The 26,470-nt window shown below is 39.3% G+C and overlaps 1 protein-coding gene across 2 annotated transcripts; it reads right to left on the bottom strand.

Annotated features, from left to right (window-relative positions):
• Positions 1 to 64: 64 nt before the first annotated feature.
• OGA (O-GlcNAcase) lies at positions 65 to 26,085 on the bottom strand. 2 transcript variants are annotated; one of them, XM_003409163.4, is made up of 16 exons: positions 25,451 to 26,085; positions 21,539 to 21,590; positions 21,042 to 21,139; positions 19,223 to 19,353; positions 16,589 to 16,760; positions 15,147 to 15,245; positions 14,114 to 14,398; positions 12,869 to 13,027; positions 11,805 to 12,418; positions 11,010 to 11,184; positions 7,295 to 7,380; positions 6,220 to 6,324; positions 5,393 to 5,478; positions 4,919 to 5,111; positions 3,171 to 3,330; positions 65 to 2,264 (listed from the first exon to the last, which is right to left on the bottom strand). In XM_003409163.4, exons 1-16 carry the CDS (start codon positions 25,656 to 25,658, stop codon positions 2,128 to 2,130), a joined length of 2,760 nt encoding a protein of 919 aa, XP_003409211.1. In that variant the 5' UTR covers positions 25,659 to 26,085; the 3' UTR covers positions 65 to 2,127. The 2 variants fall into 2 exon arrangements, 1 of the variants encoding a protein (XP_003409211.1); XR_010318074.1 differs by lacking the exons at positions 65 to 2,264; positions 3,171 to 3,330; positions 4,919 to 5,111; positions 7,295 to 7,380.
• Positions 26,086 to 26,470: the final 385 nt, after the last annotated feature.

Raw genomic sequence — 26,470 nt, 5'->3', positions numbered from 1 at the left:
TGAAGGACCTGAAAAAAGGTAGGAGGCAGAAACAGGAACATGATTCACACAACACAACACTACACACGTTTACTTCAAGTTTTATTTTGCCTCTTGCATGGTCTTCAGATAGTTTTACAGTTTGTTTGCTACAGAAACCGAGATGTGCTCTAAACAATAAAAGTGTCATTCCAACCTTAGTAAAAACACATAACCATGGAAGATGTCAGCATAGCACTTTTACTATCCTACAGTGATGAAGGTTTAGGCCTGGACATCTGTTTCACAGTTCAGCATCTGTGACCAGAATACTGGCCAAAATGATTATTGAAAGCCAAGATAAAGCCAAAGCAAACTTGATAAAAATCCTGATTCCACAGGAGGCTGACCCTAAAATCCTCCAGATAAAATGCTAGTGTTGTCCACTAGTGTATGAAATACACTCAAAAGGAAAACTGAGTGATATTCAGCTGTTGGAAACAATATCTAGCAGGTATATTCCCCTTTCACTTCCTCTCAGCCCTCAAAAAAGCAAACTTGGTTCTTGCTTTCCAACATACCTTATCTTTCTATTAGGTAAAGGTTTCTACTCTGAAAATGAAGAGGACTCCTTCCTTCCCTTCCCTTCCCTTCTCACCCATTTAATGCACTCTCATGCCTTGGTTGAAGTCAAACTTGGTATAAAACTTTAAGACTCTCTCAAAGCCCACACTGATGGGAGTTCTATGAAGGAAAATATTTCACTTTTCCTTCTTCTTGCCCCTCCTGCCTCACTCAGCTCAAAGCTGAACAGCTGATGTAAAACTGTAGGGAAGCAAAATAACATAATGCTTTCACGAATCTATGAAGAAGTCAGCCAGCCATGATGAAAAAATGATTCCCGTGGAGATTACCTGCCAGCCTCATGCTCAGGCCCCTTAAAAACATGAAGTCCAAATTAAAATACATGAAGCTTTCAGAATTGGTGGTTAAAGAGGGGGAAAAAAAAAAGTAACCATAAAGCATTGGTTAAAATGTACTCATTCTTTCTTTTAAAAATTAGATACAAACATGCAAGAATTAAAGACTCTGATTTAATAAAACCAGTACTAACAGGTCCTGAAATTAAAGGACAACTGATCTGAAGGAAATGAGACCAATTAGTCCCTGAACCCTACTTGACAGGTGTCAAAACTAACATTTCACATGCTGACCTGCTATTGTTAATTTCCCAAAGTGACTGTACTCTGCAACAGACTGAGTCCTACTTACAGAAGTTAGGCTCTCGTACCCCAAATGGTCATAGCCTAGCCCTAGGTGGGAGGCACTTTAAAAATAAAAAAACTTCTTCAAAAAAAAAAAAAAAACCCACAAAGATAGAAGCAAATCCATTTTCCACTATGATTTACATTATTCAAAGTGCCATCCTGAACTAACACCTTCTCATTTTTTAAAGAAAAAAAAAATTACAAAAACAGTAAACACAAGAATAATCAGGTTACAGCTAGTTTATATACAAAGAAATTTACAAGTTTGTCATTTTGAGGCTTTTGCCACAACAACTGCACATTTGTCCCTACAAAGCACAACATGCCTAAACCAAAGGTCGCTACAGGAGACAACTGGCTACGGCTTTACAAAAAGCAAAAAAACTGCCCAAAACTGAAATCATTTATTCAGCTTAAACTAATGCCACAACCATCCCACTTTGGAATCTCCACCCTGAAGCCTCCAAAACCCATTAAATCTTTCTCATCTCTGCCATGTCCCCAAAGAATGAAACATTTCATTCAATAAACCAAAGAAAATGACAGAAATGATTTTGATTACTCTTAGGTGAGAAATGCAACCACACTGGATTCAGAACACAGTGCTGACTACATTTATTGAAGACCCCTTCGCTATAAGCCCATGTAAGAGGTCTTGGCACCTAACGTAAGACCCAAAAAGGAGGCCCACACCTGTTTCATACAGGGTTTGCAGCAATACTACCTTCTTCCAACCAGTGAGTATTCTGAATGTGTGATGGATCTGTTTTACATAGTCTTCTTTGTTTCCTATCCAATTAGCTGATCTGTTGCCACTCCATAAGCTGAACTGTATGAAGACCCCAACCACCACCCACCAGGTAGTTAGGAGACTTTGGACAGTTCACAATGCCAATAAACGTCACAGGCTCCGGCCAAGTATAACCACATCCTTTGGAAAGCCTTCCATTTTTGCAATTTCAAAGCAGCCTAACTTGCTGTAAAATTCCAGAATTCTTTTATCATCTGGTCTCACTTCACAGAAAGCCCCCCGAGAGCCTAGAAATAGAACAAATATTCAAAACGTAAATAAGTCACTTAATTAGTAGAACTGTGGGTATGAATTGGGATTAATCGTTCCGGTGCAGTGGTTAAGTGCTTAGCTGCTAACCAAAATGTTGGCGGATCCAATCTACCAGCTGCTCCACAGGACAAAGATGTGGCAATCTGTTTCCGTAAACATCTACAGCCTTGAAAACCCTATGGAGCAATTCTACTCTGTCCTATAGGGTCACTGAGTCGGGATTTGAGTCGACAGCAATGGGTCAGTGGGTTTAACATTCAATAGTGACTGAATCTCTTCCCCAGAAAAAAAATCTCTCAGGGAAGAGGGTGTAAGAAATTTCAAGGCAAAGAACACCTCAGTTCAAAACATATAAAGGTGTATGCCTTTGAGGCGCCTGAAGGGCAGGACCTATCCCAGCACATGTCACAAGCCAAGATAAGCAGACTGTGCTGTATATTCTAAGACACACCTCATGTACCTATGTGATTCAGTTCCAAGCACAATGCTGAGAACTGGGCTTGTTTAAATTCATCCACAAAAGGGACACAACTGACTCAAATAATATACAGATGCAACAATAAACCAGGAGCATTTGCAAATATCAGCATCCTCTAATGAGTCAGCAAACTATTTGTTTTTGTATGACCCAACAGCAAAAAATGTTGTTTTCGTTTCTAAAGCGTTGTTTAAAAGACTATGCAGCAGAGACCGTATGTATCCCTCAAAACCTAAAATATTTACTACCTGGCCTTCTTGCACCACTAACAATTTAGAAACCAAAGCATGCATGTTGGGTAAATGAGTGTAAATTCACCATAACTCACTTCTTTTTTTATCCTATAACATAGTCCTGTCCCCACCTTGCCCAAACACCAGCAACTCTGCAAATACGTACTCACCATTAGCCTTGAGTGAAGACAGCAGGCAAGCCATCATGCTTTTGGCCACGCTTGGATCAGTTACTTTTTTATGAATATCCATCTTTATCAGAGAAGGAAAGTTGGCAAGGAAAGTTTCTGGCAATACTTCCTGTTCTTCATGGAAACTCAACATTATTTTCTGAAAAAAATCAGAATCTCTTGACTTTCAGGAGCTACCCATTATTTATGTATATCCCAAGTATAGAACTCATCAAATAGGAAAAGGAAAGCAATATTCACTAACTCTTCCTGCCATTACATAATTATCACATGATGAATGCATAGCTTGTAATTCCAGCTGAAGCATTTTAAGTTTTAAAAAGTTTGTCTAAATGCAATGTGGTATCCTGGATGGAATCCTGCGGACTAAAAAAAAGACATTAGTGGAAAACTGTTGAAATCCAAATAAAGTGTGGTGTTTAGTTCAAACTCATGTACCGATGTTGGTCTCTTAACCCCGTTGCTGTTGAGTCGATTCCAACTCATAACGACCCTACAGGACAGAGTAGAGCTGCCCCATAGGGTTTCCAATGAGTGGCTGGTGGATTCAAACCGCCGACCTTTTGATTAGCAGCAGAGCCTTCAACCCCTGTGCCACCAGGGCTCCGTGCTGGTCTCTGAGACTTGACAAATACATGATGGTAACGTAAGATGCTCACATAAGGAGAAAAGGGTGGAGGGGATACAAAAAGTCTGTATTATCTTGGTAAACTTTTCTGTAAATCTAAAATTCTTCGAAATAAAACATTTATTATAATAAAAGTTTGTAACAGACAAGCTGGTTATTCATGTTCCTATGCCGAAAACTGCAACTGTCAGATGTGGAACAGAACACATCGACAGCTCAATCACAAGCATGCTGTAGTGTCAGTGTCAAGGCCATCCCAAGCATCAAGGTCACCCCAAATCAGCCTCTCTGTATTACCTAACTGTCTGGCTAAGGACAGAAGATAAATAGCAATAAACTACACAGAGAATGCGAATTATTTTGGTATGGGCAAGAGGGGTGGAGAATTTTAGAAAATGGGAAGCGCCACAACATGGAAGAATAAGAGTCCAAATATAGATCTAAAATTATTTGCTGAGCATAAAAGTTACCCTCAAGAAGGAACTATAAAAAACAAACATATGCTCATATATAAACCAAAAAATTATAAACTCAACAATGTGGGGCACGTTTCTTTTAGGAGAAAAAATTCATTGACATAGATCAAGGACTGCTCCTAACAGAAGGCAACTCTTCAAGAAGTTCAGCCCTATTATCTTTTAATCACACTAAAATATGCATTACTGAAAAGGCAAGCTAGCCTCCTGTCAAACCACCAAATGAGATACTTTAATTATCTAAACTTTTCCCGAGTACCCAATGCACACACCACGGTCTATATATTGAGGAACTATTATAATACTCTTATATAATAAAAAGCTGTTCTAACAAAGGGAACAGTGAACAATGTCATGCTAAGAATAAGTCCTAAATGGTGATTACTACACAACATGATGAATGTAATTAGTGTCACTGAATTGTACACGTAAAATGGTAGAAATGGGAAATGTTTCGGTATATATATTTTACCACAAAAAGAAAAAAAAAGCCCCGAGAATTCTTTTTTGTGAGAAATTAAATCAGAAAGCACTGAGATTTTATGATGCATCTGCCTACCTCTCTATTTTAGTAAATACTTCACGGAAAAAAAAATTCCCATAATTCTAAACTTGTGCATTACCTCAGCCTCAGAGAGTTCTTTGTCACCATTTGGCTTGGTATACTTCTCCTGCATGAAGGGAATCCAGGAGATTTTACATTTTTTAATGAAGGGGGTCACATCTACAGTGCCCAGGGCATAACCACATATGCCATCTTCATCTTCTAGGACAAAGCAGTAGTCCAAGCTGAGAGAAAGCAGCCCTCCTACTAACCTGCTCAGAAAGAAAGAGGCCAGAGTGAAGTCTATAAGTTATTAACACAAAATCTCAGACTTCATTAATATATACCAAGACCTTAAAGCACTTGAATGACAACCTATGGAAACTATATTTCATGTCAGAAAAAACTAGAAATGTACACATTAATATTCAGGTTTTACTGAAGTAAAGTGGGATTAAAAAAAATTTTTTTTTCACTCATTACCTCCCCTCAAGAGCTATGATACACCTGGCTATCAAATGTCTACTCCCAAATCCAAAGACTCATCACATACTTGTCTCCAATAAGGTCAGGCTGACTTTGAAAAGGTAAACCCATTCCGTCATCATACATTTCTCTGCAAATCTTGTACACGGAAGCCTGAAAATATAATCTAGTTAAGCAAAACATCAAGAAAAATGTTAACAAAATCTAATAGCAATATGATTCATAAGTCTGTCTGGATCTCTACAAGAGGGAGTATCAAAAGAGCTGGCCTGTTACAGATACCACCTCAGTTCTGTTAAATAAAGGTTTATGCACTGAGTTAGACTCATAAAACCAGTGGAAAAACAGCATGGTTTCAGAAAATAATGAGAATTGCCTTGTAGGGAATAATTTCAGTAATAAGTAATAGACACAAAATCTACCAAACTATGAGACTAAAAGTTATCAGTCTTCTATATGTTAACAATACTTCTAGATTATTTTAAACCTTTAAATAGGCTTACTTCTTTCTTTGGCTGAGCCAATAGCCTACAGGCACTTCACAACCAAAACCTAAGAGAATATTAATATATACTGGAGAAAATTAGCTACCTAAGGACGACACATTCAGACACATTGACTCTTCAGTAACTCCAATCTTGAATGTATTTCATTTGACTTTTTGAGGGGAGGACTTAAAGTGTTTAGCACAAGATGTTAAGAATCTGAACTCTTCAGGTTATTTCTCAAATCTCTCTGTACATGTTCTCCCTCCTGTGGTCGATGTTTTTTTTACTTTCTTCATCTAAATTTTGTATGTTAAGATGCAGAACAGACTCTTTTAACCACTGAATTTAAAGGAAAGCAGTAAGTGTACACCACAGCCATATACCAACTTGGTATGTAGACAATTACCTCATCTTTAGGAAAATATGGCCTGATAGTATAAACTTTGGAGGTAGGAGTCAGCGGGGGTGGTTGAAAAAAGAGATCATTTGCCCCATCAATTGGCAGCAAACGCTGTGGGAAGAAAAAAAAGGAGATACATCACTGTTAGGAAGATGCTCATTTACTCAAATGGGTGTGCACTGCAGATTACCAACTTAACACTAACTGGCTACTGCAGGCAGACCTACAGAAGAGGGGTGTACTATGCTTTACTAATAAAAACACCTCTTTGCTGGGGGAGGGGAGAGCCTCAGAACAGAAATTACCCAAACTGAGTTACATAGCTTTAGTGGCATATTAATGGGGGCTTAAATTTACAGTAAAAAAACATAACAACAACAAAAAAAACTATTCCAATTATGACAAATCTACTTTTTTAAACCAATCTTATATAGACCATCTCTCTACTAAAAGATGGCAGAACAGAATGTCAGGAGGAGAGGTTTGGTCTGAAGAGGGTTATCTGTCCAGGAGACGCTTTATCCCCAAAGCAATGCGCTTCAGTTTGCTGTGCGCAGCAGAGCACCTGTTGAGGGGAGAAAAGTAGAGCACCTGAAAAGTCCATGAACAAATTTTAATTTCAAAGAAGCTTTACAGTTTATTCAAATTGTCATTAATGGACTGTTCTTTCAAGCACAAGCTATATTTATAAAATAATTGAAAAGGTATCCAAAGATCTTTCACCATTCAGTTGCATGGTTGTTCATCTATTTTGCTCATGGAATTTCCACTGGCAGACAAGCATGCGCGCATTGTGCATTGCGGGCGCAGATTAAAATGCTGTGCGACCTGCAAAGAAACAATGTGAAGTGTATACCTAGAGCCGCTGCGCTTCGCGGGCGCGGGGGAATTGGCAGCATCTCCTTCAGAAATTACTGTGAAAGAGGAGGAAAATTTGATTTAAAATCCAGCTATGTAACTAAATTGAATTTGGGACCAGAAAGCCTTCGGCAGACCAATCCTTCCAGCCATCTGATGCGCAACATAAGGTTTCTCATAAAACAAAGAAAATGTCAATTCAGTTGTGAATTCATATTGATACCTGGAACTCTCCTGCTAGACCACCTCTAAAGGCCCAGGGTTCTTGGTCTCCAATTAAGAACTGTGCTGAAGAATGACTACGACACCCTGTTGAGATCAGATCCAAGCGAAGAATGTTACGAGAAAGGGGATTTCCTGGGGTCTCAAATGTCCAACAAACTAACAAACACTTTGTGGAACTAGCTCTCTAACAATAATCATCCAGGGTTTCAGGGCAAGGCTGTGATAATAATTATTTTTAAAAATAAGTAATGGAGTTCCAATACTGATGTTCCTTCCTCTGGTTAATAAATAATCACTGTTATCAGTTCTACTGATATAGATAATAGGAAGAAGTCCTGAGTTTGAATAAAGTTTATATAGCCCCTGGATACAGTTATAAAAATCAAGCCACCTAGTTGCTCTTTAATGAAATTTCAGTAACATAATCTGAAATAAATGAGATGAGACAAATCTTATTATCACAGCCCATGAAGGAGTTAAACCTGTCTGAAGTCACATTTTACATTTTGAGGAAGGGTACAGGAAAGGGAAAAAAGGGAGAAAAGGGTTAATCTTGTCAGAAAACTAAGGTCAGCAGAATAATTAAAAGAAACTATTCAAAAAGCTGAACCAAACACAATGAAAACTTTTTTTCTGATGAGGACAATCCAAGCTCAGACTTAGCTAGTTATTAATACCATAGTCTGTCAGATTCTGAGAACTAAGGGAAGTCAACTGATGCTCCTTTTAAGACCCTTCTGTTAAAAGTATGACAGCATCCAGTTCCTCTCATCAACCATTATAATCTGTACAATACACGGAATGCACGCATGGAATGGCAAGCTCTCAGGCCCAGAAGTCAGCAGTAAGGTCGCTGCTTAAGCAACTTCATGGGCATTAAGGGTAGCTAACAAGAGATAATTAAAGGCAATGTTTGGAGACCAAATCAAAATCACCTGCCTAGTCTTCTGACAAGATAAAGCAGCGCAAAATAGTTCTTTTCCATTTGAAGACAGCATTCTACCTCCTGTTCAAGTTAACAGTCTCATCAGTACAAGATATAGTGTGCTAGTCAGACAGTCCCAAAGCAACCAATTTTCCTTGACAATTCAGGCCCATTAAAATGTTCTACCTGGGTTTGTCAAATTTTAGGGGTAGGGGTTTTGTTTTGTTTTGTTTAAAAAACATGTATCATGTAGTATTTGTAAAATAAACAGGGTCAAAATTTAGGTTAGGAAGCGAACCTGCCCCACCCCATAACTAAGTGTAATTTACACCTGGGTGGAGGGTGACTATACCTCTCAAACTTTAAGACCAGCCAATTTCCCCTACCCCCTACTTTGAGACCACAGCATAACTAGCACTTTCAACTATTACAACAAAAAGCTGCATATACGAAGAGCTGTGTAAATGAAAACATGGTTAATGCCTCAGTCGCTGCGCAAACGTGACTTCAGTTCATGCCTCCTGTCCTTAAAGCTACCTGAGCTATCACACAGACAGAACCTTTCAACTTAAACTAATTAATCATGACGCGCTGTGAACATCTGCCGCTGTCCATCCAATAGCAGTAGACACTTGTGCTGAGGATTCTCCCATCTGTACACAATGGGGAAGAAGATAATAGAAGTCGTTAGTAATCAAAAGTACTCCGTAGCCACATTCTTTAAAGGACTGAATGCCAACTGGACTGGACAGAGGAGGAAAACAAAGAGTTCTAATCAGTGACCCCCTGGAATTACTACGTAACTATGAAAACACTCTCCCTGTCATGAGCTTTTGTAAAGGTATGTGAATACCAACAGGATTACTTAAAACTTCTAAAATGCTTTGACCTTGAGACTATATTATGGTTCTCTATACAATTTTGGAAAGCTACCCCCGTAACTGCATAAAACAGCTGTAAAGCCTCGTAACTGCATAAAACAGCTGTAAAGCCTGAGAGGAGACAGAAACAATACTGTACACAATGAAAAATTTAATTTTTAATAATTCTTGAATTAAAACTTGAATATCAAATTTTTAGGTGATATACTTCATTAAGCTCAGTGATCCAGATTTCAGGTTCAAAATTCCTAGGGGCCTTAGAAACTTGAGATTTAAATCCCTGTAAGAATTAATTATACCCACCCTGACCAGAAGCCCAGAGCCCTGGTGGTACAGCGGTTAAGAACTCAGCTGCTAATCAAAAAAATGGGCAGTTCAAATCCACCAGCTGCTCCTTGGAAACCCTATGGGGCAGTTCTACTCTGTCTTACATGGTCGCTTATGAGTCAGAATCGACCTGATGGCAACAGGGTTGTTTCCACCCCCCCCCTCTGCCCCCGACCAGAAGCGTAAGAAACTCCCTGGAAGACACAAAGAGTTAAGGCTTGACTAGTAACTGGAAGGTTGGTGGTCTGAACCTACCCAGAGGTACCTTCAAAGGCCTGGAGATCTGCTTCAAAAAGGTCAAGCATGGCCTTGAAAACCCTACGGAATGCAGGTCTACTCTGCGCACACAGGGTTACCACAAAGTAGAATCAACACAACGGCAGCTGCCTTGGTTGTGGTTTGGTTTGGCCAGAGGCTTTGAAAGCAAATGCCTTCATCCAACAACCAATATAGAAGTTTTCCATGACCTTAAGGGCAGCCAGCTACCACAGACAAGAGATGTTTTGGAGCCTTTTAACAAGAGGGTCAAAATTCTCTCTTCTACCTGCTGTGCTCTATCAGCAACCCAAAGAAAGCACTATATTTTTAAATTAACAGTCAAGCCTTTTCTTTTACCTACTCCTACCACAGGAAAACTGTTACTTTTTAATATTAAAGAGCCAAAACATGTAAAAAGCAGTGAGATATCTCATTAGTACCACTGCTTAATCTAAGCTCACAGTGTTTCAGATACCTGTTTCACAACCAAGACCACGTAGCCCATCAGAGTATTTATGACTACTATGAAAACTATGACATTATCAGTCAGCCCTGCTGCCTGCTGTGTGCTATATGTGAGTCCATCACATATTCCTTACAGCTGGATTGAAAACCTGGAAATGAAATGAAGTCCTTGGAGAAACGCGGCCATGCTGGTGCTTTTCACTAAGTTGGAGAATTTCCGAAAATCAGTTTTCAAGGGAGACACAAAGAAGTCCATTTAGTGAAGCAGAGTTTTTAGGGGACTGCAGTTTCTATCCCCTGCTAAATCAATTACTTGGTAGCAGGATTAAAAAAAAAAACCATGTGGAATAATACCAAGTAGCACCAGAATAGCCTTCCACTAAAGCTCGCATGCGCACAGGGCTGGGAGGATGGCTTCCTCTTGCCAGGCCCCTCAGGTCATTTCAGTAATTATTCTGTTAAACACAGCAATAATGTTATCAAGACACAGGAAGCAGCAGAGAGCTTATGGAGTCACATTTCATAGTGTCTCATCTCCAAATCAGATAAAAGTGGTATAGAGGGTTCCATCCAGGAGGCATTCAGTCAGAGCAAGTTAAAGTCCGTACTTTCTAACATATTTTCAAGATATTTATGCTGAATTAGCCCAAGGGAGAAAAATTAATTTGCTCAATTACTGAGACTTGCCATCTCAAGTCTGCAACAATGCCTACCTTTGAAAGAACCTTAGGCAAAGAATTTAAGAGTTGGAAACTTGCCAATTCCCTAAAATGTTTTTCTCCCTGTGGGATAATGTCTTTTTTTTTTTTTTTAAGAGACTATGTTTGAGGAGAAGAGATTATTCCTGGTGCACCTACCTAACCACTGTACAAAAGACTTCACCATAGACATTATACTCTTGATATCCCAGACATAGGAGTACATGTCATAAAGGATTGTCCTGTTGGCACAATTGGAGAGCCGTGTGAACATTCCCATCACCAGTCCGCACATCTCTTCAAACTTGGCTGCTCGTGTCCGCCATTCTTCAATCTATTGAGGATCAATAAAAAGACTCAAAAATTGGCAAGCTTAACAAAATAATCTATATACAATGTTATAAATTAAAATGCTTGTTATCAGGTACCTGCAATTTATCCTAAATATTAAAGAATCACTGGCTGAAACTCTTTAGATAATAAAATGCGGTCAATTTTCTGCTTGGCTACCACCAATGACCACCGTGACAGGGAGCACAACAGAGAGTCCCGGACAGCGGAGGAGAAATGTGTGAAGCAGAACTCAAATTCATGTATAAAGACCAGACTTAATGGTCTGACTGAGATTAGAGGAACCTCCGAAGCCATGGCCCCCAGAAGCCCTGTTAACCCAGAACTAAAGCCATTCCGGAAGCCTACTCTTCAGACAAAGATTAGGCTAGGTTATAAAACATAAATTAATACTCGTGAAGAGTGTGCTTCCTTAGTTCAAGCAGATACAGGAGACCAAATGGGTGGCTCCTGCCCAGAGGCAAGATGAGAAGGCAGGAAAAAAAAAAAAAAAATGTGGTCAATTTTCTGCCAGTTACCAGGGTAGTCACTTATGAACCTCCTCCATATTACCAGAAAGGGGGTCATGCCGGCTAGAAAAGCAGGTAAATTAAGCATACTCACTTTTTCAGAGTCTTTTCCTTTGCAATTGACACTGACAACGCTGCTATTTGCTCGAAGCCACTGGAACTCCCGTAACATCTGTGCTCCTTTGGGTCCATGCTCGTAAGGAAGGTAGAACAGATCAGCAAGTAACTGCAAATCCTCCAGAGTCACTGGTTCTGCGGTGTACAAAGGCTTTTCATTTGGACCTGGCACAAACTGTTCCTTGTTTGTCTGTTCATCAGTCTGCATAGGGGCAACATCACTGATGCAATCTTCCTGCATAGACATCTCTGGGGATTTCGATTCAGCTATGCTCTCTTTATCAGTGTCCATTGGTTTCAATTCCTCTGCCATTTTAGCTTCAACAATTTCCGTTAGTATTTGATTGTCATTCTTGTGGTCTGTTTCCTCTTGTTTTTCCACTACCATGTCCATGGGTTCCTCATCTGGCTGTTTCTTTTCTTCTTCCTTGGTCAGAGCTGTAGACTCACTACTCAAGGCTGCTCCCTGGCTCATAATGGGCTCCTGGTAAACCGTTGTAACGACAGTCGTAGCATTCATAGAGGGTGCTGCAACTAGAGGAGCCCCATCGACTACACTTGCTTTAGCTCCACTGTGTGCAACTTGTCTACCTACCAAAAAAAAATTGCCACAAAGATAATGAGGAATTAGCAACAGAGCAAATCAGATTTAGAGAAATGCTTCCATATCATATTTGTAACTGGAGTATCAAATAACTTGAGGCCTGTGAAAAAGTGCAGTTTCTCTAGACCACTGGGGCAGGGGATGTAGAGGTGATAAAACGTCCCTAAACATGCCAACATCTATTATTATCTTTTTTTAAAAAATTGTATTTATTAACACTTAAGTAGCTATTTCAATATAAATTACCATTCCATCAAGATAAAAGCCATTTAAGACCAAAAGTAAGATTTTTTTTAAAAGTTTATTTTCTAGATCCCTCAATTTCATCTAATTTCACTTTGTGTGGTAAGCCTCTAAAGTAAGGCACGTGACGGTATTCCTTACTTCATGACTCAACCATGTGATCCAACCCCCTTACAAAGCACAGCCAAACTCACTGCTGTACTGATGAGGTACACCAAACTCCTGCAACCATTCTGTTAAAGCTAGCTTTAGAGCCATCTGTGGACTATAGAGTACATCAGTTTCAATATCTTCATCACTGCCTTCATTTTCTAACTTTATCTGGATAGATACAGTACTGTCTTCACTGTCAGCTGCAAAAGAAGAGAAAGAGCATTAAAAAAAAACTTGATTACAAAAGCCTCCTGGCAAGGGAGAATAATAAATGCAAAACACTATTTGTTACAGTACAACCAATAAGTGGAACAAAAACGAATCTTAAACATAAAACACAAACATGAAGAATACCTTTCACAAAATCATTTCACCCAGAAAAAATCACCTAAACACACTGCTAAATACATGTAAAATTAAAATGCAATTAAATGTAAAAATGAGATTAATTTTAGAATCACTGGGACGGTCATTCATGAATGTCCACTGAGCACAAATGATTTGTAATGCAAGGTGCAAGGCACTTTGCCTTTACATAAAGATAATATTCCCTACCCTTCAGGGGCTTATATCTTAATGGGGAGGGGAAAAAATACAAAAATAATAATGCCTGGGGGAGATGGGAGGGAGAAAACCGACAGAGAGCCCACGTACGTTTTATTACCTACGTATTTATATATTTTAAAAGAAAAATGTTAGTAATTTTGAAAAGGATAGGACAACGGTGGCACAATATGATGATGCTACTGGTGTCACTGAACTGTACATGTAAGAATTGTTGAATTGGCAAATGTTTTATTATATATATTTTTACAATAAAAAAATGTTAATAGTCAGCATTCTCTTAGAACCCTATTTGGCATTTTCCAAATATAAATTAGTAAGCCAATGTCTAAAATGAAGTACTTTCCATAAACGTAAGCTGAATCTAAATAGTATATGGCATAACTCAGACAAGAATATCTAATCATCCAAAATATCCCATTTAATAAAATCATCCAGAAACCCAAATAGAATCAGGGTTAGCGTGAACTTAAAAGACTACAAAGACTTCAAAGGCTGAGTCCTATTTTAAAAATGAAGAACTGAGACCAAGAGGTTATTAGGCGACTTATTCAAGGTCACTCAGAATTTCTTCTATCATACACATACCTCATTAACAAGATTAAACAATATACCTTAATAAAAGCTATTGAATTGTGATGACAAAGGAATACATACTTGCCAATGGCTCTGGTTAACCCCAGCTCTCCTCCAAGATCAAGGGCCAAAGAGAGTCTACTTACTCATTACAACATCTTTTCTCACTCCATTCATGTTTGATTTGTACCAGGTAGCAAGGGTGTGGATGGCAACATAGTTGGCTTCAAATTCACAATTTGGGTTAGTCAGGACTCCTTTTAACCGTGGGATGAGCTCTGTGGATCTTCCTTTGTATGGGCCCAGAAATAGTCTCTTCTGATCATAGTCATTAGCATGAATGTTATCCCAGATTACTGGAGCTCTCTTAATAATCTTAGAGACCTCTTCAATAGATTCTACTGGAATTTCTTTAGAAACAACTTTGGGACCTAGAAGTAATGACCACTGCTTGTTAAAAGAACCTCACATGGGTCTTTAAAATACACTCCACATAAAACTTTTCATTTTATTGTATTTTTCCACATTATATATAAACCTCACAATAATTTTCCTTTTTAAACACAGAAACAAGTATGTTTTTACTCAAAGGTTTGTTTTATTTCCCCAGAAAGATTTCTAGAATGGAATTAGATTCTAGAAATGGAATTAGTACACAAAAGGTGTAAGACTTCTGCAAGCTTCTTTACACTGATATGTTAGTAAGAAACGATTCTTCACACTATGTCCATTATAATACAGTAAATGCTCAGTGAAACAAACTCTAATTAATCTAAACTCTGGAATGATTTCTGCCTTTTGTTAGAATGAAAGCTAATCAACCAGGTGATTACTAGCTGCTAATCTGCCTAGCAACTTTCATTTTCGTAAAATGGAACAGTCTCCTAGGACTGGGATCAACACCCTTTAGCTCAGTTCTCTATAAGTCTCTATTAATTACCCAGTTAGATTCACAGCAAAATCTTCAAAGAAGTGTTTTATAGTTTTTTGCATTAAGCAAAGAATCTATGTTTTCTAAAAGAAAGAGTACTTTAGCAACGAATACAAAATTTTCTGGTTAAGGTACGCGCGCGCGCACACACACACACACACAAAATTTTCAATTACCCGGCATAGCCAATTCTCTAGGTTCTGGTTAATCCAAGTTTTACTGTATAAATCTTAAAATTAAAAGCTTACCTGTCCAAAGTACCTCAATTCCAGGGAGAAGCTTTTCACCCACAGTCCTTAAATAAGGAGACTGAGAGACATTTGGATAACAGAAAGTGCCACAATATTCTGAAAACAGGGGGAAAAAGCAAAATAGTCATGGGTTTTTTAGTAGGGAAAAATTTCTACCAATTCTAAGTTCTATTCATCCAAATGATGTCTCCCCATGTTATGCCCAAAATAAACTCAAGTGGGTAGTTCATTTAAGAATCAATTCATAAAATCTGATATTCTTCCTCCAACAGTAGTGCCACAGTATAGGTTGTCCCACATTCACTAGAAATATGAGTTTACTAAAGAAACAATTAGAATTTTAGCATTTTGAACATAATTCTGAATTGCCCACATTTCTCAATAATCTCAGAGGCCAAAGAGAATGAATTGATAATATCACAGTAGACCTAATACAAGATTATGCCCATGGCGATTAGCATTCAACTGCAACTTAAATTATAACTTGGCTTGAATTAAGTAATTCTGAGTATGACTTTATCAAACATTATTTGAGTACTCATATAGTACTAGACTACTGCGATAACATTCATGGCTCATTATACTCTCAGACAGACAAATATACGCTAAGTTAAATAATTCAGTCCAAAATTTCTTAGAACTAACTTATTTTTCTCTTCTTGAACAAGAAGTCAAGTCCGGGGAAAAACTTAAAAGCTGAATTTTGAAGAGCAATTAACTAAAATGTTTTAAATGGAAGGAACCATGGAAAGGGGGGTGGAGGAAAGAAAGGAAAAAGGAGAAAAATGAAGCCTTCTATGCTAACTACTGGAAATAAGAGCCTAGATGGGAGTGGGAAGAGTGAAGAAAGGATACATTTATGCACGCGCAATGAAAAGAACAAGCAGAAGGAAATGAGAAGCGACTAAGTTAAAAGCAATGTAAATTTGTTTTTTTCCAGTTTTCATTTCAATAATCCTATCCTTCCTTCAATACTGAAAATGTAATGTTCATACAGTTCCAATACTAAGAACTAAATCTTTTATCTCTTGCCTATTCCAACCAGTAAACCAGCTGCTGTCAAGTCAATGCCAACTCATGGTGATCCTGTGTGTGTGTGAGAGCAGAAGTGTGCTCTGTAGGATTTTCAACGGTAGATTTTTCAGAAATAAATCGCCAGGCCTTTCTTTTGAGGTACTCCTAGGTGGGCTTGAACTTCCTATCTTTTGGTTAGCAGCTAAGCATGTTAACTGTTTACATGACCCAGGGACTCCTTGCCTGTTCAGTTGTCATTTATTAGTCCTTAAAGTTTCCCCAACTTAAGATCTTGAGATATGTCTTCCAGAAAAAGGATTTCTACCTTTATACACCAGTTCTACTCAAAATACATGAGGTACACCACAAGTCGGAATCAACGTCCACTAACGACAGGTTAAATGTAACGCTATTATATACTATACCTGTAGGACAGAAGAGGAAAGTTTCTGGTTCTCCTAAGTATTGATAAATTTCATTCGTGATGGAGACCTGGGCGTGAGCAAAAGAACTGAATACCTCTTTGTCTGCTGCACACATATTATGGTCAATATCATCAAAAAGCAAGGCAAATGACCTGCACCCAAACTGAGAAACCTAGAAAGAGAGAAAAGCAAGATACTCATGAGTTCATCTTAGAGAGAAAAATACAGGGTTCCAAATAGTAAAGCATACTCTAAATAATTTAAAGTCAAATACCTTCCTTAGCAGAATGTTCAAAGCAAGACCTATTGTTTTTATATTTCAAACGGAAGAAATTACAAGTTAAAGAGCTAGACGATAGTTTTGGAACCCATCTTTTCATTTGTGTTTGGATGCAATATGCCAACATGTTCCAACAAATTTCCTGCAACAAAGTATCTCCTTTGGTGCTAATTGCAGAAGCACAACAGAGCCGGAAAAATTCTAAAACATGGAACAATAGAAAACTCAAAAAAAGAAAAACTCAGGCCTTGCTCTAGTTCTAAAAGGCATATTAACCCTAACTAAACTCCCTTTTATAAAAATATTTTATTGAGTTTTTGGTGATCGTTTACACAGCAACCTAGGTTCCTATTTGCCAACTTCCATACAAATTGTTCAAAGACATTAGTTACACTTATTACAATATGTCAACATTCTCTTTAATTGTGTTCAGTTTGCTCCCTTTCTGGTACTCTACTTTCCCTGCTCCCTTACCTTCTCATCTTTTCTCTTGAGTAACTGTTGACCTTTTGGTCTCATGTCCATGTTTTTTAAGTAGGACACCGATATTAAGGGTAATTTCCTTTATTTTGTGTGCCGGGCTCTGCTATTTCTATAAGAGGTGATCTCAGGGGACAGACTCAGTTCTAGGTTTAAAGAATATCTCACATCTATAGTCTCAGGGAGTCCTCTGTTCTCTACTATTTCAGTTTGTCTGACTTTTTGTTTTTTTTTTCTTTAGAATTTGAGTTCTACTTTGTATTTTTCTCCCGTATTATCTGGGGCCAACTATTGTGACTCAGGTCAGAACAGTCAGCGGTGGTAGCCGGGTACCATCTAGTCGTTCTGGTCTCACAGTAGATGAGGTTGTGGCTCCTGCAGACTTGTTTCTTCTCTGTGCTTCTGGTTACCTTCTTACTGTTTTTGCTTCTGGTGAGTTAAGACCTGTAGCTGTATCTTACATGGTTACTCATTTCACTAGGAAGCAGATCATTTTTGTGAGCTGTCAACTGACTGAATTGTCCCATGAGGCTATGGTCGTCCTAAGCCTTCAAACCCAGAAAACCAACGTTGGAGGGCGTCTGGTTGTCTAAGGAGTATCCGTATTTGTGTTGTCAATGAATATATGGCCTGCACCTACATATTTGTATTTATGGGTGAAGTATTTGTATTTACACGTACAGGTGTTCTCGTTTTTATATACACACCTATACCTACCTGTACACTAATTTGCCTATACCCGCCCCTATGTACTGAAAAGTTTGTTTTTTTACTTTGGTTGTGCTATGCTCACTACATCCACATTCGGTGCCACTTTTCCCATCACCAAAAATAACTAGTCTCTACAGTATAAAGCATACTTTCCCCACCCTCCTCTCCCTGGAAACCACCAATGAACACTGGTCTCTATTTTTTTTATGTTTGTTTTCTTATAAAAAAGGGATCATACAATATTTGTCCTTATATGCTTATCTTACTTAGCATTATGCCCTCCAGGTCCAACCATGTTATGTTTTGAGAACTCATCATTGTTCTTTACGGTTGCACAGTAAGTATTCCATTGTAAATATGTACCACAATTTGGCTATCCATTCATTTGTTGAGGGACACTTTGGCTACTTCTATTCCTAACTAAACCCTTTGCAGATAAGCTTAATTCATGCATGAATCAGAAAGAATTTGAAGCAGAACATCCTAGTGGAATTTAATTAAATAGGGAAATAACCTCTTAAAAGCTCACTCATGAAAATTCTGACTACCTTAAAATTTTTACCAGCCATTTTAATGACAGGGGTAATATAAATCTCTGTCTACAGAAAATGGAAGTCTTAAACGTCACAAAAACAGCTTTTGCATTAAGTAGAATTTAGAATATGTTCAGGTTTCCCAACAGTTTATTTTTCTTTTCATTTTGGGAAACTAGCCAATCATTCCCAGACTGAATCATATCTCTTGTCCATATAAATGAAAAAACTGATGTCTAACAGGTAACACCCTGTTTCTATAGTCTCAGTAAAAAATTCCGTGAAGCATCCAATGGTATGTGTGAGTTTCCCAAAATGTGGTTCTTGAATCCGAATCTCAGCATCGCCTGGACTCTTGGTCCCCACCCCACAGTGCCAGGATGGAATCTAATAATCAGCATTCTCTTAAGGCAATTCTTATGCAAACTGAAGTTTGAGAAGCACTGGTACATCTAATAAAGCTCTTTGGAATCACTTTGAAAAATATTCCTTTCTCAGAAGCATTAAAGTAAAAAAAAATCCTTCAGAAACGAAGAAGAATAAATTTGGTTTCCTTTTTACATCATAAAAACTCAAAACGTAGTTTCAAGTAATGAATCAGGAAGCATAATTAAAAAGCATGGATGTTACCTGGTCCAGTTTGCGTTTCAACGTAGATACTTCTTTGGGGTTAGAAAAGGTGATATCCAATCCAGGTGAGATAGCGTAGATGAACTCTATCTCATATTCCCGTGCAGCAGAGATGAGAGTCATAAGTTGCTCTGAAGAATAGAGCCCATGTTTTCAGAAAGTAGCACAGAAAACTAAAAGAACCTTTACACCTTTCAACTGAAGATAAGAGAAGGCCATTTTATCTAATTTATTATGAGGCAAGAAAGGAGAAGTTCCTTAAATTTCACAAAATGTCATGTTCAACACAACAATAGGCCATACAAAATGGCACAAGCCTAATATGATTTAATGTCACAGTAAGACAAAAAAAAACTACAGATTTCACACCTTTAATTTATTTGAACCAACAGAAAATAAAAGGCCCCTCTTTTTCACTTCCAAATGGTAGAGTCTTATACTTTTTGTGAAACAGGCAAAAAACAATATTCTCTTCCTTTCGCTGCCATTTCTCAAAAATAAGAAGTGTCAATTTGTAGTGTACATAAACCATTTCTATTTCCTACAGCATTTGAGAGGTATAAATTTTTTTCATCTTTTTTTTTTTTTTTTTTTGCTGTCTCTGAACAACTGAAATTCCAAAACAAACAAATCTACATATACTACTTTATAACTTGGAAAGGAGAAAATGCTTTCTTCAGAATCAGAGTTAAGTGAGGTCCCTAACAATCCTGACTCATCTTTACAACCACAGGACAAACATTCACTGCAAATCTTGAAGCTTTTAAAATGTGTTAACTCTTTTTCTAAATAAATTTAAAACTCCTACTCCAAACCACAGGGTATAGCCTTAAATAACTCTCTCTGTGGTATCTCAAGATAGTCATTTGATTATATTTTGATTATTGAACACATTAAATTTCATTACCAGCACCACAGAAAACAATTAAGTTGAAGACACACTTAAATTATATAAGGTAGTAAACAGTAACACTAGGAGATGGGATAAGTTTTAATTGCTTCTTCGTAACTCAAGAAAACTTCTCTGTTTCCAGTTCTTTGTATGGGCCTGGTAACCAAAAACTTGTTAGCGACAAGTATGTATCACTTAATTTTAAGTATAACAATGTTTCCTGATTCACTCAAGTCCTCCAAGAAAAGCAGCATTTCTTCTAATTTACATGGACATTTTCTGATTACTACCTTATTTATGAATGTAAGAACACATATAGCAAGGATAATCTATGATGGCTCTTTATTTCAGTACAAGCCTGGGCTAGGGTGAGGTCTTTATTTTAAATAAAGACAGGACCAGTAACAGTGCCATGCCAAGCCACACTACAGTCTAAAGCAAGAAGAACAATCAGTAATACAGATTCTGTCTTCACTTAAAACTGTGATATTCTGTTCACTGTGGATTTTTTTTTTCAATTTTTGCATTAATTGTGGTTTTTTTAAATGTTGCATAAAAATTATTTATCTTGGTTACTGATTTTTCAGCCCCTTAAATTTTGTGCTCAAGAACACCTCACTTGCCTTGCCCTAGGCCTGGCCCTGTTTCAGCACCTCTTTGCCCAGTGGCCCATTGTTTAGACTACTGGCTGCAATTAAAAGTACAATCTATGACCAAAGAATAGGCGGAGTCAGACTGGCCCATCCATTAATCACACTTATAGCCTTAACTTTGCCAGTGCCACTCAATCGTCGATAACTCACATAAACTAAACAGTCAACAGGTACGACATGATGAAAATGAAATACTTAATTCTCACACAGCTACATTTAAAATGTAGTTTTGTTCACATACTCTGAATTTACGGATCAAAAAGAAAAAGATTACCAGCTTCCTCCACTGAATACATCTCTCGCCAAAACATCCTATGTTTGTAGTCATCTTTCGGAGCATACAAGTATGTATTTAATTCCCATTTCTGTAGCCTTAGAGGAAAGAAAATTACATATGTATAAACAGGCAACACTTACAGATAACCTGTAAATCTCAAATTTTCCCTTTACTTGGAGTATCACAATCTCAAACAAAGCTAGTAATATTCTGGGACAGTGGTTTTTAACCTTTTTTTAATCAGTAGAATTTCGAAAGATTACAAGGAATGTCACATATTAAACAGTTTTAAGTAAAAATACAATAGTACCGGGTGAGTTAGGTGAAGCCCAAAACCTATTCAGCTTCCTAAGGGTAAGTTAAACCACCAGCCTAGGTGAAGAAGAAGTAAAAGACTAAGGTAAAATAATTTCTGCAATTAAGGTCATCAAACTGTACCTGACCTAGTCGACATTAATATTTTTTCAAACAAAAGGAAAATATTAAGTGTTCACCTTCTAAAGAGTTCTTTTCTCTGTTCCATAACCCATGGTCTTCCATAAAATCCTAGATTCAAAGCAAGAATGAAATTATTTTCAAGTTTTAAAACATGACAAGCTGTTTATTGAGAGAGCAGGTTAAAAAAAACATTCAATTCCATTTTGTAAAAACTGTGCAACAAAACAAAATCTGAAGGCTGTAAAACATTAAGGGTGGTGTCATTATAAGGTGACTTTTACTCCCTTTTTGCTTAATTTATTTTTCTACCATAAACATTTATTATCTAAGCAATAGTTACTTAAAAACAGCTAAACCATATCGTTTCTTTTCATTGCCAATAAAAACCAAACATTTAAATCTAACTTTTTAAAAGAACCTCCATCTTAAAAGGGGGGAGGAGCAAAGTAATACAAATCTACTAATAATAACAATTCCTACCTAGGAGGGGAGTTAAATTGCTTTAAAAGGGAGACAAGAGATAAGTAAGGTAGGAAATGAATCAGAACAGGATCTAGAAAGGAATCTGACTGACCTCATTTCATGATCACTTTTTTTTTAAATTCCTGATATAATCAAAGGAATAAAAAATGCCTGAAACCACCTTCACAACAAATTGAGCAGTGGAGCTGGCCCAAAGGGAGATCTCTCAAGCAATCTCAATTCCAAAGCAAAGGTTTTAACAATTGAAAATTTAAAGTATGTGACCTGCCCCAGAGCATCCCCTAAGAGGGCGGGGCACTAGTAAAGCACACTGCAGACTGACTGATGGTGTGAATAGTGGTGCTGGGGCTCCCTAGTGTGCCCCACGACACAGAACTCACATCTTGTCTCATCTATATCTCCACCTATATCTCATCTTCAAGTGATAAGGACAACCTCTAAGGGATACCATGAAGATGGCTAATTAACATGTAAATGCTCTTTATACACACACACACAGAGACTACATAGAAGACAAACCTAGAACTGAAATTTCTGAAATGTATTAACCTTGAATCTCTAGACAGAATGATTACTGTGTGCCACAAACAAGGACAATGACAGACCAGAGGAAAATTCATCATATACTAAGATATGAAACTGTAGCACTTCCAAGCTTGACAATTCAATGTTTCCGTCTTATAAAAAAACAAACCTGTTGCAGTGGAAGTCGACTCATAGCGACCCTATAATGCCCTTACAGGTGGTTTAAAATATTCTTGTTTAAGTTAAATTTCTACAAGTCTTTAGCTTTCCTACAGTGCTCAGCATTGTCATTTTTCTGTTAAAGGAAATAGGCACTAAACATCCACTGAGAACCACTCCAATATCAAAATAATGATTTTCCATCAAGTGTCTTACGTTTTAATCTTCAGAAGCCCTAACTTTGCTCTTTGAAAGTCAGGTTTGTGGTTTTGATAGATGGGCCCCACAAACAGAAAGCAGTGCTGTTACCATGGATTAAAACCAAACAAAGGTTTGTGAGGGAAGGGAAACAAAAAAGGCATTCTGGCAGTACCTACAGTAGTATCTGCTATCCTCATTCATTTAGGAATGATGCCAAACTGAAACAAAAAAACCAGCACCAACTCAGGTGCTCAATCACCAAGGAAATACGGAAGGGAATGAGAGGGCATAAAGAACAGACTACAAAATTGAAGACAACTCTAGTACAGAAGAGTCCCCCCTTTAATACTATTCTGAAAAACAAACCAGATTATTTAAACACAATGAGCTTTTCTCTACAACGAACAAAGGGATAACAGACAGGCAAAAGTTTCCTTAGAAACTCACTCTAGCTTAGCTCTAAAATTTCTGTATCCCCAGCATTCCCTCTCCACCCTCCACCTCAAGGTCTTTGATGACAAAATACAGATTCGTTTTCCAGAATCTCCCTGACTGCACTGAAACAAGCCCAATAAATACATTAGCTCATAAGTCACACAAAACAATCATGTTTTCATAAACAGTGACCCCAATCGAATATAACAAGCAGCTTTCTATCCTCCAAATTCTGCAAGACAGTTAACTCTAAGCTGAACAAACTGTTTTGCGTCCTACAGCAGCCGCAAATTAGTCTGTTCTCCCCTACAATTAAACTTTTATCTAATATACCGTAACTACCACCCATCTTACTCTACGCTTATACGGTGACAAGGCTGTAAAAGCTGAAGCTCTTAACCAGGCGGGTAACCCTTCTTTCCTTTCCATACCTTCGTGCTTTTTTTTTTTTTTTTTTTATAAAAACTAATCTTATACAGTGTTACTCCTATACACACAATTACACATATAAAGAAAAGAAAGACTATTAAATCAGATAACTAAGCAACCCTACCCATTGCTGTCTCCGACTCATAGCGACCCTACAGGACAGAATAGAACTGCCCCATAGGGTTTCCAAGGAGCAGCTGGTAAATGCGAACTGCCAACCTTTTGGTTAGCAGCCAAACACTTAACCACTGCGCCACCACAGGGCCCCTCCAAGCAACCCTGGGTCAGTCAAAATACTTCAGAAAATTCAAATATCGCTGAACTGGAGGAAAGACCAACTGATACATGCTCCTATAGACTGCTGGGCTGAATATTTGCCCACTCATATTCAGAAATTCTGAAACAATCTTCTGCTAATTGTCCTAACTACCCAAAAAAAAACATTGGTGCTTTTTAAACTGCAAATGGAAAGGAAGAAGGCAGCCTCTTCTACAGCCACTAAATTAAAATTCCATATTGCAAGGTACTTTAAGAATCTGTTATTAAAGTCAAATCATTATCCCTCAGGGGAAAGAGGACAATTTTCTAGGCTGCAAATAAACCTTCAAAGGGAGTGGGGGCAGAGAGAAATTTATAATACTAGAGATTTGGTTTTTTATAGGCGGACTAGGAGCCCTAGTGGCGCAATGGTTAAGCACTTGGCTAACGGAAAAGGTCTGCAGTTGGAACCCATCAGCCGCTCCGATGGAGAAAGATGTGGCAGCCTGCTCCCATAAAGATTTACAACCTTGCAAACCCTATGGGGAAATTCTACTATATCCTATAGAGTCGCTATGTGTTGGAATCCACAGACAGCAACCGGCATTATAACCACGGCAACGGCTTTTACAGGCCGACTGTGCATATCTTCACTCCAGGAGTACAAACACGTCTGTGTGGGTTGATTTTTTTTCGCCCAAAATGGTAAGGACAAAACCACTATACACTTTTATTTTTCCATTTGAACGCGGAAATCTCTATGGAATAGAAGTAAAAACCTGAGCCTAACATGAGGCTCCTTACCCACCGTCTCCTCCGGAGCAAACCTGGCTCCAAGCCCAGAACGGGTGGGGTCAAGTCCGTGAGTAGCCAGAAGGGAATTCCACACTGTTTCAAAATGTAAGAAGAGACTTGCCCACCGCTTAGCCTCTACCTCCGTTTTAGCAGGGCCAAATTTCAAACCTAGCTAGCTAACCAATAACTAGTTGTCTTAGAGTGAACTCCGACTCATGGCGACCGCATGTCTGTCAGAGCAGAACTGCCCCCCACAGGGTTTTCAATGGCTAACTTATCGGATCAGATCACCAGGCTTTTCTTCTGAGGTGCCTCTGCGGGGACACGAAGCTCCAACCTTTTGATTGGTCGCAGAGAAAGTATGCACTAACCGAAGACTCCAACAATGTTTCAGAGCTGCTTAAAGCACACGGTTCAAACTCACCCAGAGGCACTTTAGAAGACAGGCCTGGCGATCTGCTTCCAAAAGGTCACAGCCTAGAAAACCCTATGGGGCAGTCTACTCTGCACACACAGGGTCGCGGTGAGTCGGAATGGACTCCACCCCAACAACGCACCGCGCCCCGCACCGCCCCCCAGGGTGCACCTGCATTCTCCGCCACCCCCTCCCCCACGAGAATCGAATGTTTTAACACTAGAGCGCAAAAGAGGGCGCTCCCACCAGCCCGCGCCCGTGCGCTCACCTTCCACCACGCCACACAGGAATCTCCGAGCCCCTCCTGCAGCCCCGGGCACCGCCGCTCCCGAGGCCCCGGTTGGGTTGTCATCTCCGGGGGCCTGAGCTGCCGGCGTTTCCAATGATGCCCCCGCGGAGGCGGAGGCGGCTGCAGAGTTGGAACTGAGCTCGCTCTCCTGCTCCTCCAGCGCCGCCTGGCTCTCCTTCTGCACCATCCTCCTGCCTCCGGCCGCCGCCACCTCTGCAGGTCCTCCTCGGCCTCAGTCCGTTGGGCCGCTGGCCCGGAGCCCTGGAGAGGGCCTTGGCTCCGAGCGCGCGCCTTTCCGGCTCGTTCCCTTCCCTATCTGCCCTTCCCCCTCCTCCTCTGCAGGGGCCCGAATGCCCGGATGAGAAGGGCGGCGGCACCCGCGCGAGCCCTTTGTCAGCCGCAGGCTTAGCCTCAGCTGGGGAGCCGGGAGCCGGGGCGGAGAGCGAGGCCGCGACCCCTTATTCTCTGAAGGCAGATGGCCAAAGCTCCTTTTCTCGTTTTAGTTAGCTTCTGTTACCCTCCTGATTATCTCCTTTCCGCTGATTCCCCACCGAAGCCCTTATGTCTCCTCTACCGCTGCCCCTACCGCCCGCTTCCTGTTTATCCGCACTGCGCCTGCGTCGCAGACCGGCTCAGACCGGTCCCCTCAGCCCGGCTCCCCCCCTTTTGGGTCAGCCCATTAGACCTCATTCAGTAGGGGGAATTAGAACATAGGGCAAGCGGAAAGCGGGAGGTAATAAAGGCAGTGGGGCGTACCATTTGTGCTCACCACCCTCCATTTCGAGCCAGGCACCCTGGGATGGACCATTACCCCACCCGAAGAAGGGAAGTATGGGAGACGGCTGCGCCCGGTTAGGGCAATTGGGAGAAGCGGGGGAGGGTGAAAAGAGAGGTGTTTACTTTCTCAATGCGCAAGCGCGGAAACGAAGCCTCAAGTTCTTAAAGAGGTAGAAAGAGACTGACCTACTTTCAATTGAGATGCTCCTAATAGATTGGCTT

Source organism: Loxodonta africana, chromosome 16, assembly GCF_030014295.1.
Source record: "Loxodonta africana isolate mLoxAfr1 chromosome 16, mLoxAfr1.hap2, whole genome shotgun sequence".
NCBI classification, from domain to species: Eukaryota; Metazoa; Chordata; class Mammalia; order Proboscidea; family Elephantidae; genus Loxodonta; species Loxodonta africana.
The sequence above is the reverse complement of the archived record's forward strand: the minus strand, read 5'-3'. Positions and strand labels throughout refer to the sequence as shown.

Excerpts from the sequence above, each read along its gene's own strand:
- OGA (XM_003409163.4), bottom strand. The coding sequence starts at position 25,658 with ATGGTGCAGAAGGAGAGCCAGGCGGCGCTGGAGGAGCAGGAGAGCGAG. Across the intron at positions 19,354-21,041 it reads GTATTCAGTGGAGGAAGCTG|AGCAACTTATGACTCTCATC; the intron begins GTAATCTTTTTC and ends TCTATTCTTCAG. Across the intron at positions 5,112-5,392 it reads CCTGACCTTATTGGAGACAA|GTTAGTAGGAGGGCTGCTTT; the intron begins GTATGTGATGAG and ends CTTTCTGAGCAG.